The sequence below is a fragment of the Hesperophylax consimilis genome, chromosome 16 (assembly GCF_061612785.1).
Source record: "Hesperophylax consimilis isolate HC1 chromosome 16, BYU_Hcon_1.0, whole genome shotgun sequence".
Lineage (NCBI taxonomy): Eukaryota > Metazoa > Arthropoda > Insecta > Trichoptera > Limnephilidae > Hesperophylax > Hesperophylax consimilis.
In genome coordinates, this window is record NC_142851.1 from 27788431 (window position 1) to 27803469 (window position 15039).

The 15039-nt window shown below is 40.2% G+C and overlaps 2 protein-coding genes across 3 annotated transcripts in view; one reads left to right on the plus strand and one right to left on the minus strand.

Annotated features, from left to right (window-relative positions):
• Positions 1-15039, plus strand: part of Coq6 (ubiquinone biosynthesis protein COQ6, mitochondrial) — a 79793-nt gene that overhangs the window by 10484 nt on the left and 54270 nt on the right. Inside the window, exon 3 of the mRNA XM_089641089.1 lies at positions 17-265. Coding sequence (XP_089497215.1) covers positions 17-265 — 249 coding nt within the window. The remainder of the gene's footprint in view (positions 1-16; positions 266-15039) is intronic.
• Positions 8627-15039, minus strand: part of LOC149416973 (transient receptor potential channel pyrexia-like) — a 42191-nt gene continuing 35778 nt past the window's right edge. For both annotated transcript variants that reach the window (XM_089641087.1, XM_089641088.1), the window contains 4 exons: positions 14678-14828; positions 13088-13377; positions 11848-12048; positions 8627-9641 (listed from right to left, as the gene is read on the minus strand). In XM_089641087.1, the coding sequence (XP_089497213.1) occupies positions 9255-9641; positions 11848-12048; positions 13088-13377; positions 14678-14828 (1029 nt within the window). In that variant the 3' untranslated portion in view covers positions 8627-9254. The remainder of the gene's footprint in view (positions 9642-11847; positions 12049-13087; positions 13378-14677; positions 14829-15039) is intronic.

Genomic DNA, 15039 nt, shown 5'->3' on the forward strand with positions numbered 1-15039 from the left:
ACGAAAATCCTTCCAGGTATGGGACGCCAGCTCAGATGCCATGATAACCTTCAACCACGACAATCTTCAAGGCGATGTAGCCTTCATCGTAGAAAATGATGTACTCCTGCACGCTGTCAACACTGAGATTTCATCACCTGATGTTCACAATGAAGTCAACGTCGTCTACAGTGCCAAAATCGCTGATTATAACCTTGCCAACAGTGATAGAGAAAAGGCTATCGTTAAAATGGAGAATGGAGATGCGTACTCATGCAGACTTTTGGTAAGTGTTTTTACTCAATTTCATTTTGCAATCTTGCTGCTGATAATAAGAGGAGGAGGGGATGGCCAAAAGGATGTATTATGTAAGACATTTTGGTGTCTGAGGAATATTTTTAAGTGGTCGGGTGTTCAAGGTGTTTAGGAGTTATTCCGGTTGTCTAAACACAGAGAAGTTTGGTCGAATGATCGCCAATTCTTTATCGACAACACGTTTGGTGTCTGAGGAATATTCCTAACTGGTCGGATGTTCAAATTGTGGAGTTATTCCAGTTGTCTGAACAAAAGGGAGTCGTTCGGTTGGATGGTCGCAAATACTTTATCCAACAGTTTTGCTAGGACATTTTGGTATCTGAGGAATTTTTCTATGTGGTCGGGTGTGGAGGAGTTATTCCGGCTAACTGAACACAGAGCAAAGTTTGGTCAGATGATCGCCAATACAGCGTTGGTATTTTGCTATTAATTATTGAAGACAATATTATCGATTTCTAAACGAAAATCTGAAACAGAAAAATCAGAAAAGGATACGGTCACATCTAGGACTCCAACCCAGGACCCTTGCCTTGCCGGGGCACTGCTCTACCACTGAACTAATGGGACCCTATCTCCTTCAGTCATATTTAACTGTATCATGAGTATGAGTATGATATATATTTGAAACTTTGCTTATTTACAATATCAGGTGTTATTATTTGGATTTGATGTCCTAGTATTAGAATTTTTTTTTTTTTTTGTAAATACTTATGATATTATCCATGTATTATGTTAAACTTACTTACATAAATTGTCAGTTTCCTCCAATAATAAATAATACTTTATCCAACAAATTTGATGCTTTCAAGGTGTGTTGACTCGACCTCCTAATTGTCCTAACTCGCTTGAATGAGGTTTTTATACCTCCTTCTCTCCAGCGTTCAGTTTCGCTTTTGCAAAACGATATCGTGCTGGGCCTAGCTAACTCTGAATATTCCCCGCCCCTGTGGTATCGCACACAGTAAAATAAGGCCTACGCTTTGGGGTTGATCTACAATAAATCCCTTAACTTCACGTTGTGTGATTTGTTAATTCGAAGCCCCCCCGCTATGGGGTGGTAGGTATTTAATGTCTCCTTTCTGTGGTAACTCCCGGTTCTTTTTAGCCAAAGCGTGGGGAAAACGTCCATCGACCCTCAGCGAGTTCTACAAGGAACGAGTACGTGTCTCACCTAACTTTCGAATACTGGACCCTATTACTAATCGACCTAACAGCTTATATCATATCTTTACAATTTCCTTGTATCCCCGCCCTTACCTAATGTCCCCGTGTTTATAAATTCTAGATTGTGACATAGAACCGTACCCCCCCCCCTCTTGTGTACGGGCTATTAAACCCTTCGTTGAATAGTGTGTTGTTTCCGCATAAGTACTGGGACTCTCTCGTCGACCTCTGTAACGATGTACTGAAACTAGATAAATGGATTTAGCTGTGGTTAGTAAACTTTGGGTGTTGCGGATGGAAGTGGAAACGAGAGAAAAGGAGATGGGAACGGATTAAATGACGAGAAAAAAAGGTTTTTTTTTGCAAACTGGGTCGGCACCTCACTGCCCCAAATGAAATGGTCGCTATTCTTCCAAATGCAAAACCCCAAGAACCAATACGTGTCTGGCTTTCCCCGAGGTCTGGTCTAACTTCTTCTTATAGTCGCCTTGACACCTCCGGACCGCTCACGTCAGAGGGAGAGATAATGCACCTGTTGGAATATCCCAAATCACCCCGCCCCGCTTCCTCCAACGGACTACTTTACTGACTGTAAAAGGGGAATTTTTCATTGCGTCCCTTGTCATGATGCTAAACGCGTGCATGTTTCAAATAGGTTTGTTCTGGTGAGGCTTTCAACGTCCACTAGCCGCCAGGCCTACTATCCACCTCACGAAGGTTGCTGCAAAGGATCTCGAGGGTTTTCCAGTCGAGTTGCATCAACCTCCGGGTAAACCCCGCTTTAGTATGTGTTCGTCCTCCGATTTTGAACCCTCGTTCATCACGCCGACGTCCCCTCCACGCGATTTTGAAAGACTTGGAGCCCGTTCAATTAAACGCCTTCGCAGCGAACCAAGGCCCAAACATTCCAACTTGACATTAATTTTCATACTGCCTCTCGTGTCCTCTCATCCGACCCGGTTCCGCGAAAAGGGATGACCTTCCGAACTCTTCGTGATTCTCCATACAACGTTGACGCCCCGAAATCGCGTGATGAGGAAAGTAGAAAATCTTCTGAGCCGAGGAAGTTGTGTGCTTTCCCAAGACAGCTTACGGACAACATACTCCAACGGTGAGTTCTAAGCCGAGGCCAAAGGTATTTAGGAATTTGTTAGTGAACATATAAGGTTATACAAATATTATTAATTTGGTTTTTTTATTTGTTTTGAGCATGAGTTGGTTGCAGCTAGTCGCTTCCATGTTGATTTGAGGTGCCTCTGCGCGGCTGCCAACTCGGTAGAATGTACGACTTTTGTCGTCAGGCACGGACGTCGAGTGATTTATGGGGTCCCTTTTCTTCCTTTTGGGTCGTGTGTCGCCACTAACTGCTTACAAATAAGTAGGTCATTGGCCTCGTGCTAAACACAGCTGTTAGAAGCAAGCAAACAGTTCTAAATGTGATACTATTTTATCAGTTGCAGCCCCATCTTCGTCGCAATCTTAACGTTCTGGAAATATATATTCATGCAAGTTCACTCACCCAAAATCGTAATATTACCAGTCCAGTCGGGATATCGACGACATGTACATTAATCCGCGTCCAGGAACTGTAGGTATGAGTAGAAGCCCCTAAGCCGTTAAGGGTTCGTATTAAATTCGAAATCGATTATCTATGTCACCCGTCTACTCGCCAGTAGGAACTATAACCATATTGGATCTAATTTTCTAGCTAAAATTTCTACTTTCATACGCCGCCCCGTAGATAGCACATAAATTACCGAATACTAGATTTCGGAATGTTTAAGCGGATCATTTCTTTCAATAGAATATCTCTTCCTCCCTAACCGTAAGTTGATAGTTGACATGCATAGGTATTTGTTGGCCTCCACTGTACCTAGTCTAGATATCTCTCCCTATCGACTATTTTAGAGTATCTAAGTAAGTATTTGCCGAGATCTACCCAAAACCCCCTTCCCCTCCCTAGAACCTTTCATATATTATCTGCCACGTTCACTTCGATTTTTTCACTCAATTCTTATATCGTGTAGACCGTTAAAATCCTTCCCGTGTTCGCAAGGAAAACACTGTCTATACCCCCAATTCAAATGAGCAATTTACTCTACGTTTTATATATTGGAAATTAATTATTATTAATTTTGACCAGAAGGTCCACATGTGATTTACGAATGATGTATTTAGCTCTTATTAAATTCTTCTCTCCGAGTAAATTCATTCGCCGCGTTTCTACACGATTTTTATTATTATTTTTTGATTAATGTACGCTGTCTCTTCAATTTCACAAAATTTTTAGAACTTTGTCTTAGCCGTTTTCGTCAGGTCATTTAATAGTTATTATGGTTCTCTATTTTTTTCTCCTCTAATGGCACACGCGTTATTATTAAACATTACTGCAGTTGAGTTTCATCGTTCTATATTAGTCCAAACCAAGAGACTCCAACCCGTGAATTTGGTATTGTCTAATTATGAGTCACCCCTTTTCCTTTGGTTGAATCTAATTAAATTTTAAAACACTCCAATTATTTCAATTAATATTAAAAGCACTCTAACTTCATGAAAATACCTTGATTTTCTAAACTCACAACTTCACTACATTTAAAACTCTATAAGTTTAGTTTAAAATGGCACACAAAAGATATCACGACGTAAGGATCTCGAAGACCGACTCCAACCAAGTTAAAACGAAAAAGCCCCGATTTTCTCCAAACAACGCTATTTAATAATGTTTTTTCGAATAAATCGACTTAAAATTTGTGCGACTTTCGCCTTTATGAATTCGAGGTTTCACTTCCCGTTAAGTTTAGAATTGCATAACCCCGTTTCAGGGTTTTTTGTTTCCCGCCTGCCGAGTTGAGGTAGACACCTACCACCCTGCCGAGACGGGTACAGGCGTGTACTCGGTGACCTGACTTCCGGGCGCCCTCCCGTAAATGATTTTCGGCGATGTAGATTATTGCGCAAAATTATTTGATTATTTTTTCTCGTACGCGTGTTGTGTCCGTAATATTGGTTGATTTCCGGCCTATAGACTAGGTGTAGCTCATTTCTATATCGTTGTTTTCGAAATCTTTCCGAGAAATTCGCTATTGATATCGATAATATAATCGATAAATTATCCCAACTAACGGAAGCTTTTCACCTATTATGTCCAGCGCTTGCGCAATCCAGTATCCTTCCTTGTGTGCTGCCTTCTAGCATTTGATTGGTGTCTACACGATCCGTGGGTGATCCCAGGACACATATACCTTCCCCTCGGTGATGACATACGTAGGCATTCGTTCCAAAATTTGATCCGACACGTTTTTGTAATTTCGCCTACCTGTTTTGACTCTTTTCGTGATATCCGCCGCATATCTTCTGGTAATCTTTCGTAACCCAACGCTGTCCACTACCCGAGTCGTTGAAACCCCTTCCATCATGAGCTAAACTACTTTTCGGGTTTCTTTTCGATTTCCGGTCCTTTCTTTTCGGCGATCTACGCCCAGTACATCCCTGTTTTTACAGTTTTTCGCGTCTAGTTTTAGCCCAACCCATATACTCTTTTCTCGCTTCATCTAGGAATTTCAATATATTATCCTCGTAACTTTGTTTACGCGCAAAAAAGGTCGTAAAATTTTGATCGTTAATCAAAGACTTCGTGACCCATTAACTTTTATGTCTTTTCTTAATTACCCCACTTGCATCTCCCCCGTGTTAGTATCGTCTCAAAACCAATAAATTGTTACTCCTCCAGTGAAATGTCTAACTCTTTGTTCAAAGGATGAAACTTGACTACCCCCAGTCCAGTGGCGTGTTGGCCCACCAGCATTTTAGCTCGGCTTACTATTATCAACCACCATCACGGAGGTCTCTGCCGATACAGTGCATGTTCCTATTTTTTTTTCTCTACCCTAATAAATCTAAACACTTGTTTTAAAATCAGTTGTCCAACATCTGGTAATCTCCTATGTCGTGAGACCAACTGAAAATTTCTTTCCCACCATAATAAATCAACAATAAAAAAATTTATCCCAGGGCGAGTCCATCACAGCTCCCTTCTGGAAAAATAATAGTGGGAGTAGATACGGAGATAAGCTATTGTCAGCTATTATTGTTCCATCAACTTAGCAGCAGAACACGTTTGAACTCGCCAATAATACATTTTTTTTTCAAACCTTCCTAGGTTTCACTTGCTCCCCACTGCTCTGTTCTTGTTGTTAAAATTGTTAAAAACTCCTAATCCCTTTTACCTTTTATGTTATTTTTTTTTTATATATATTTATTTTTTTTCTACAAAAGATTTCCCAATCCGCCCCTGTCTCACTTGACGTTATATCTTATCTTTCTCCCTAGGCCGAACGCTATCAGTTAAACCTCTGGTAGGTCCGTTATGGGGCCCTCGCTACCTTTTTTGTGTTAGCGCCGTTGTTAATTGTTTTATGACTGAGCATACAGTAACCGAGATCTTGAGAGTTACTCCAACCAAGTTAAAACGAAAAAGCCCCGATTTTCTCCAAACAACGCTATTTAATAATGTTTTTTCGAATAAATCGACTAAACAACGCTATTTAATAATGTTTTTTCGAATAAATCGACTTAAAATTTGTGCGACTTTCGCCTTTATGAATTCGAGGTTTCACTTCCCGTTAAGTTTAGAATTGCATAACCCCGTTTCAGGGTTTTTTGTTTCCCGCCTGCCGAGTTGAGGTAGACACCTACCACCCTGCCGAGACGGGTACAGGCGTGTACTCGGTGACCTGACTTCCGGGCGCCCTCCCGTAAATGATTTTCGGCGATGTAGATTATTGCGCAAAATTATTTGATTATTTTTTCTCGTACGCGTGTTGTGTCCGTAATATTGGTTGATTTCCGGCCTATAGACTAGGTGTAGCTCATTTCTATATCGTTGTTTTCGAAATCTTTCCGAGAAATTCGCTATTGATATCGATAATATAATCGATAAATTATCCCAACTAACGGAAGCTTTTCACCTATTATGTCCAGCGCTTGCGCAATCCAGTATCCTTCCTTGTGTGCTGCCTTCTAGCATTTGATTGGTGTCTACACGATCCGTGGGTGATCCCAGGACACATATACCTTCCCCTCGGTGATGACATACGTAGGCATTCGTTCCAAAATTTGATCCGACACGTTTTTGTAATTTCGCCTACCTGTTTTGACTCTTTTCGTGATATCCGCCGCATATCTTCTGGTAATCTTTCGTAACCCAACGCTGTCCACTACCCGAGTCGTTGAAACCCCTTCCATCATGAGCTAAACTACTTTTCGGGTTTCTTTTCGATTTCCGGTCCTTTCTTTTCGGCGATCTACGCCCAGTACATCCCTGTTTTTACAGTTTTTCGCGTCTAGTTTTAGCCCAACCCATATACTCTTTTCTCGCTTCATCTAGGAATTTCAATATATTATCCTCGTAACTTTGTTTACGCGCAAAAAAGGTCGTAAAATTTTGATCGTTAATCAAAGACTTCGCGACCCATTAACTTTTATGTCTTTTCTTAATTACCCCACTTGCATCTCCCCCGTGTTAATATAATTAGGCAATTTCGGCCAAACATCCCATCTTAAGTTAAAATTCGTGTCCATTGTCAACACTTGAAATAGCACTCAGGACTTCAGCGATCGTAAACAATTCTCTCTATGAGGATCACCTCGTAATATGTCTTCTGGACCAAAACATTCTAAAAAACCATCTTCTTTCGCCAAACCGTCACCCCCCTGTTTCGTTATCGATGGTTGGGTATCGCTTCGTTTCTACCTTAGAATGCAAATTTATCGTCGAATTCCAAGTGCCCTTACACGCATCGTGAGACCGGATCCCAAGGTTAGCTCAACAGTAAATCAACCTAGAGTGTTTCGTGTCTTTAGACCGCCCTTAGTCTCCGTGATTGGCGAAAAATTATTTAATTGATTTTGGGAATGGTCTGATTCGTTGAAACCCAACGCGCCCCTTTTCAATTATTACGTGGTTAACACCTATTACCGACGTAGGTTTCTATAATAAAGCTTCTAGCATGTCCCAAAGATGTCCATAGTCTGTTCGTTCCTCCCTATTCTCTGAACGTATTTTAATTTATGAAAAAAAAAATTCTTTACGTTCCTTTACCCCAAACAGGTCCATTACAAAGGAAACAAGGAAAAGGTTTAGATGTATGGAATTTTTGTTGTAAAATTATATGTATATTGATTGACATGTCAAAATGTCTCAAATTTGTCCGGTCAAAGGATATTTAACAGAATAGGGCGCCATAAGAAAAATATTTTTCTCGTTTAGCTTAAGAGAACTTGTTGTAATCGTATTGTAACTTATTTGTGTATTATACAGGGTGTATCGGCACGTACCCGACAAACTTTAACCAGCTATTCCTTAGCATATTTGGAGTAAAAAATCTTATGTGCACTTTGCTGTCCGGTAACGTTTTTTTTAATAAAAAAATTATTATTCATATTTTCACCACATGTCACCACTGTTTTATCCTTTGTCAAAGTTTGAAAACCCATCTGGCAAATATTTTATTCGAATTCCGTTGAATAATGCACGTGTTTACCTATATTGGCGCACTTTTAGAATCACAACGAAATGGCACGGCACCATTCGTCTCATTTTTAACTATTATTATTTAGTGTGTGCGAAAGAGCGAAGACGCTTTATGACATACTTGCTTATAACAGCTGTTGAACACGAAACGCAGTGCCAATAACAGTGATGTAGTGTGGAAATTTTAATTTTTTTTGTTTTTAATTTTAAAAAAAATGCTACCGGACAGCAAAGTGCCCATAACATTTTTTACTCCAAATGTGCTAAGGAATAGTTGGTTAAAGTTTGTCGGGTTAGTGCCGATACACCCTGTATAAGGAATCTGGTTTAAAGCAATAAATTCAACATAAATGAACACACTTCTTCATAAACTGTTTAAACATGGCAAAATAATCTGTTTAGCACCGGTTTACGAAAAAAAGTTAACGAAACGCGGTTATCGAAAAAAGCTGCAACGATTAAACTAATGAAATTCATACAAAACAACATTTTATTCCTCTTTTTAAATACTATAATATCATCATGGCTATTATAAATTAATTAATTGATTGCCGACAAATAAAATAACTAATAAAATAAATAACATTTTTATAAAATCGTTTTTAATAATATCAGTGAAACTTTTTTGTATTTCAATATTGCTCTGCAGTATTAAAAATAGGTAACAAGTAACTACCCTAGATCCTCATTGTAACAAGTCAGTATTCATTAATATTAATATCTCATGAAACGTCAATAAAAGGACAGTCAAATTTATGTAAATAACACATAAGTATATCTCAGCACCAAAAATCTAAAAAAAAATTATTAATTAAGTTTCTCTCATTTTAATGATAATCGTTTCCTGATAATAGTAAGTGGCCTAAAAAGTTGTCGATCATCTATCGGCTTGGTGATGTGGATGATAATTGAACTTTGATCAACCGTCAGCTGAACAAAATTCAGTGAATTCCTTTTTAAGGTACAGTTAAGTTGTTAGTTTCCAAGTGGAATATACATACTCTCATTTCTTCCTGGTGAGAAACCACTATCCAGAATCGAAACATCGTTTAGAATAGCCATGCATTTACAAAATATATTTGGCCATGGAGTTTACACAAAACAGCACAAATCGGTGTCTTTTCAGAATATCTATCTCCAATAGGAGATTTCACCGAGCAAAAAAAGACGATGTTAACAGTCACATAATAATATGCAAAGAAGAAGCCACTCTCGGGTTCAGGAATGGGCTGTTAATTAGAGAACGTTTGACATTTAAAATTCATCAGCTTTCTTGCTCATCACTCTTTTCTTGCTTCTTCCTATTATCAAGCGCGGCCTCAAATGCCTCCATCTTCTTCTCCATGGCACTTTGGAAGCGTTCCATTTTGGTGCACATATCCGTCAGTTGCTTTGACAAATTTGTCATGTCCACCGTTTCGCCTTTCGTTGTGGCGCTGGAATAGTGCCTATGTGGGCTGTTGGAGAGGTCTGATGTGGTCCTCGGTCTGATGAGTATGCTCTTCTTGAAGCCTGAAGCGTTGCGGAGGTTGATACTCATGTTATTGGATTCTTTTCCCATGGTGAAGCCCTTGGACTTCTTCTCTGACTTGCCTTGCTCCTTCCTGCTGGCCACTAGTTTGTATATGGATGATATCAAACTCTTTGGAATCTGGAAAACAAAAATCAGTCAAATTAAAACTATTACTTTTTCTCACTCGGTTTTTTTACTGAAATATTTGGAACAAATAAAATGACAACTTGTTTTACTAGAGTTCACCCTTCCAGCATTGTTAATACTTTAGAAAACAGATTTTGGACAGTAAAAAACTCATTGTTATATTTTTTCTTATCTATTTGGGGATCAATGGTGAGGCACGAAATAAAAGGCGTGTTGTGAAGGTCACAGTGTTTATTGAGTCAGTTGCCGTGACGAGGAGATGATGTAGGGCAGATGTTGAATACTCCGGTTGCTGCGATGGTGTGGTGGTCAAGCGCAGGTCAGTGAGTCGACGCCGGGCGCTGGTGACCGGGACTCGATGACTGTCAGGCACTGGCGATCTGGGGAATCAATACTCCAGTGCTGACGGAAGGCCGAAGGTGCGGCGGACCTTGTAGGCGGTTGAGCGGGAGCGGCGTAGACCAGTGAGGATGCTGCGTGTCCTCGTGGTGGTCATGGTGGCGTGGAAGAAGCGCTGGTCAGAGACACTGGAACCAGGGCGCTTGTAATCCGAGTAGCGCTTGCCAGGGACGGCGATCTGGACAAGGCGCTATGATGATGTCCCGATAGAGTCCATGATGGTACGGGCGAAGCCGGGTACGTTGTCCTTCGCGCTAGTAAGGGGAGCGCGGGGGTGATCACTCGTTGATTTAACTGACGGCTGATAGATGACTGACTGACTGACTCGCTGCGTCGGGCTTATTTATACTGTTCGGCCGGTGGCAACAGCAGGTAGTTAAATGGCAACTAAATCGAGGCCACTCGCTCGGTCTGTGTGTTTCGGGAACCTTCGACAGCGCGGCAATTATGCATAGGCGGCAGACTCGAACCTTCTGACGAGTTCTCGTAATGTCCCAGACTGACTGCGCGATAGTATTGTAGCGAGTAGATACTTGAAAGCAAGTTGTCGGATATGCGGATGACATCAACATTGTCGGAAGATCAATTTCAGCCATTAAGGAGGTCTTCGACCCTTTAGAAACAGTGGCGCGGGAAGTAGGACTGCGAGTTAATGTTGACAAAACAAAAATGATGGTACAGAGCAGGAACCCCTCACACAGAAGAAGAAGTAGTGCACTATTTAAAGACAACTACTCATACGAAGTGGTCGACCAATTCACCTACCTGGGCTCCAGCCTGACAGAGAACAATGAGGATCCAGCAGAAATCAGAAGGAGAATCACAGCAGCCAACAAAACATACTTCTCTTTGCTGCCAGTGTTTAAGTCACGTAGTGTCCACAGAAAAACCAAAATAACCATATATAAGACCATTGTAAGAACTGTATTGGCATATGGATGTGAGGCGCTGACACTGACGGTAAAGATGGCTGAAATGCTGGATACTTTTGAAAGAAAGGTGCTGAGAAGAATATGTGGACCCGTGAAAGAGGGCGAACAGTGGCGTATCCGGCACAATATAGAATTGTACGATATATATAAGGCCCCTAGCATCTCTGCACACATGAGACTCCTCAGGCTGAGATGGGCTGGGCATGTACAGAGAATGCCGGATACACGCGTCCCAAAAAGAATTCTGACTGGTCACCCAGGTGGAAAGAGAAAAGTGGGAAGACCCAGACTGAGGTGGGAAGATGAGGTAAGAGGGGATGCAGCACAGCTTCTCCAGGTGACAAACTGGAAGTCAGCCGCTGAGGACAGGAGGAGTTGGAGGCGACTGTTGCAGGAGGCCAAAGCTCGATATGGGCTGTAGCGCCATCGAAGAAGATACTTGAAACAGGTAGGTTGCTTTGTTTTGATTTCGGCTGCAAATACGTACCTAAGTAGCAAGTAGCAAGTACGTACCTAAGTAGCGTCGAGCTGCTTATTATAAATTATTCAATGGATTCTTCTCGAATGCTACATCTATATTGGATTTATTTGTTGTTTATTTCCTAAAATGCTGGTTTGCATTCAGTTCATTCTAGGAAAAAACCAAATATCAAATACAAAAAATGTTTTAACTAGAACACAGGAATTCATAGAATGCAACAAAACGTTAAAAATTACACAAAATACCTAATTGTATTAAACAAAACATAAATCGTTTCATGTTGCAAGTTGCAACTGAACACATAAGCTTGATAAACCTTGGATCTTCTGAATTTTTAAATATTGCCTAGTCAATTAATTATCTTAAGAATCTGTCTGATCCTCACCCTGTTCTCCCGTGGGTCGTTGGGCCGTATGACCAGTGCCCATCGATAGGGCTCCGAGAGCAGCAGGGCCCCCTTGTGCAGCATGGTGAGCCCCCGCCCAGGCACCCAGCGCAGCAGGGGGCTGAACAGGAGCCCCTCCAGGCGGGCCACCTCCCCGGACTGGCGGACCAGGCGATCTAAACCGGCGCTGTCTTGCAAAGCCTGAAAATAATTCATTTATTGATAAAAAACAAATATTGTGCTGAGAATCTAAAATAATTTGGTATAAATCTTTATCTGGCCATGTGCTAATTTTTTTAATGTTATCTAGTTGAATGTATGTGAAGTGTTGATATATATACAGTACTCTCTCATTAATCCGCTGCTCGATTATCTGATTATAAGTTAACTGACTGATTATAGAGTCCGCTATTATTTTGACTAGTTGAAAGCACAAAATCAAGCTCTCTAATTTTCCGGTATTCGTGTATCAAATTTAGTAATCCGCTGCGTGCCTAGATTCGAGCCAAACTTTGTAAACCAATGGGTTTAAAAATTTATTTAAAAAAATTAAATGGAGTTCTACGAATTAAACACCAAAACAATAAATATACCAATGGATTAGGTCAGGGCTTCCCAAACTTTTTTCAACTGTGACGCCCTTGGGAAGTTGCCATATTTTTGCGACGCTCCCCCCCCCCCCCCCCCCGGTGACTAAAAATCTAAGCCTCCCGCCAGTCCCGCGCCACTTCAGGCGCAGAAAAGTAAAGACCGATAGGTTTACAGCGCAGTTCACTGTGAGATATGTATTCTAACAACTGTTGCATGTGTTTCTGTTCGTTTTGTTCTGCAACTTTTTTTTTTCTTTCAATTAGTTTACAAAATGGATTCTCCTCGCAAGCATTAATATGACGTCTTAATTTTAAACCGAAAAATGTAAATTTTATGAAAGATCGATAGCAGTGTTTGTTTTTAATTTTTATGTGTTTTAATTTTTAGCATACTTTGTGTAAGTACTATAATCTGCCGCTTTCACTTATCACACACTTGCCCTTGGTTTTTTGGGGTGGCAGATTTGTACTACTGTAATTAAAAATAGTTTTACTGATTCCAGACAGTTGAATCTCTTGTGCAGTATCACATAATATTTTGCCACAAAGTGATTTTGGTTTTATGTATTGAAGAAGTGATTTATAAAGCCATTATTAAATTTGAGCATTTGCGACATGCACAAATTAATGAGATTTAATAATGATCTCACCTGTATATCACTGACAGCCAAACCGACCAGTAAGTTGGTCAGGATGATGGTCACCAATAGGACGAAGATTAGAAATAGCGCATGCGCGGTGCCAGGGTATAAGATTTCTGTGTCGGCATAGAACAGATCCTCAAACTCCAGCTCTCCAGACATCATGATGATGACCTTCATCAGGCTTATCAGGATGTTGAAGAAGGGCTTGAAGTTGGCAAACAGGACACCAAAGGACAGGGTGAAGGCCATCAGCAGACAGGAGTAGGCCATTAGGAATTTTGAGAAGTTTATCGCAACTGTGAATAAAAACATCAAATGATAAAAGTCGAGAGAGGCATAATACGTTGAAATCAAATATTCATAGAGAGTGGCGAGTGCTCCAAAGCGTTAGGTTCACACCACTGGCATCTTGGGTACAATCCTCTTCCAGCTCCTCCAGTCCTCCATCATTACACAAGCATCCTTTTCGGCTCACAGGTGGTAGGAGTAATTCAATATTGTCAGGTTCGTAACCTGAGAATTTTTGTCTTTCTTTAAAAAACAACTGGGAATACATCAGAGATTCTCAAACTATTTTCCCCCGTAGACCACATATCGAATTTTTTTTTCTGTAGAACTGCCGAATATTTAATTTATCTAATTCTATTAATGTCAAATTTGTTTTTTTTTTTTTTTTAAGAAGAATTCTCTAAAATTTCTTTCCAAGAGATGTGAAGACGGAAAGCTATCAAAAACTTTCTTGCAATAGTCCATATAATGCAGGATAAGCAGCAAGTATTTCTTTCTATAGCTACAACTGCTTATACCCCTTAAATTCTTCATTAGTGTTTATTCTGATCAGTTCTTCTTGTCATATGATATAACATTCCCAAAAAATGTGGCTTGAAGGGTTTTACCAAAACACAGTCGTTGTGTAATTTACGGAACATCTGAATGTTGATGAATTGGTGTAAATTTAATCTCGTGGACCCCCAAATTGTTTTCTCGCTGTCATAGATCCCCAGCAAGTTGAAATCGACCCCTGAGGATCCATGTAGACCACTTTGGGCACCTCTGGTTTTTAATCTGGTCTGTAATCTGGTTTGTAATAATGTAATATTGTAATCCTTGATGCATATTTCGATATCACACCACCAGACAGAAGACGTCCAGTGAAACAGAATAAAGGTGACTGTCACAACAAAAGTAACGACGGCCTCCCTGGTCGAGGGGTAAGGCTCTAGACTAGCAAGCTGGAGGTCACGGGTTAAAATCCAGGCATTTTTAAAACATTACAAGGTTTCTTTCTATGAGCTGAGTGATGTATAGATGAGCTTTATTAACACCAGTAATCTGCCAGGAATCATCTAAAGAGTATGAATACGTACACCAGCACTTGCAGCACTGCTTCCCTTTTGTTTAGTCTGTCAGTTTGGAAGCTAGTAACGCTTGTCAAATATTCATATTTTGTTTTTGTAGTTTCCTACATACTTAAATTGAAAGCTTTTGGAATTTTTTTACTTTATACTGTTTTAGCGCATATTTAAGTAATTTTTATTGCAAAGGTACGAGTATTTTAGCGTTTTTGTCAATCCATATCCCTTGAAACGTGCGTACCTGTTGCGAACATTTGAACATAGAGTCCAAACATTGGGAACCTTCCGATGATCAACATCAACTGCAGCCAGGCCACAAATATCCCTATGGCGGCAACATGGTGTTGCCAGTTATAAATGTCCTCCATGATATTTCCTTCTTCTCCTGGAACCTGGCAACAAAACAAATCTGTTTGAAAAATCTTAATTAAAAATTATTATTAAATAGACAGGCTTCCCTAGCGAACCCTGATGCGGGAAAAATAATAAAAGAATTTCATAGAAAACTTCTTGAATAAGACATAAATACTCGAAACCTAAATTTTTACATTAGGGTATCTAGCATCTATCGATCGATAAAGGATTTATCGATAATATCAATAA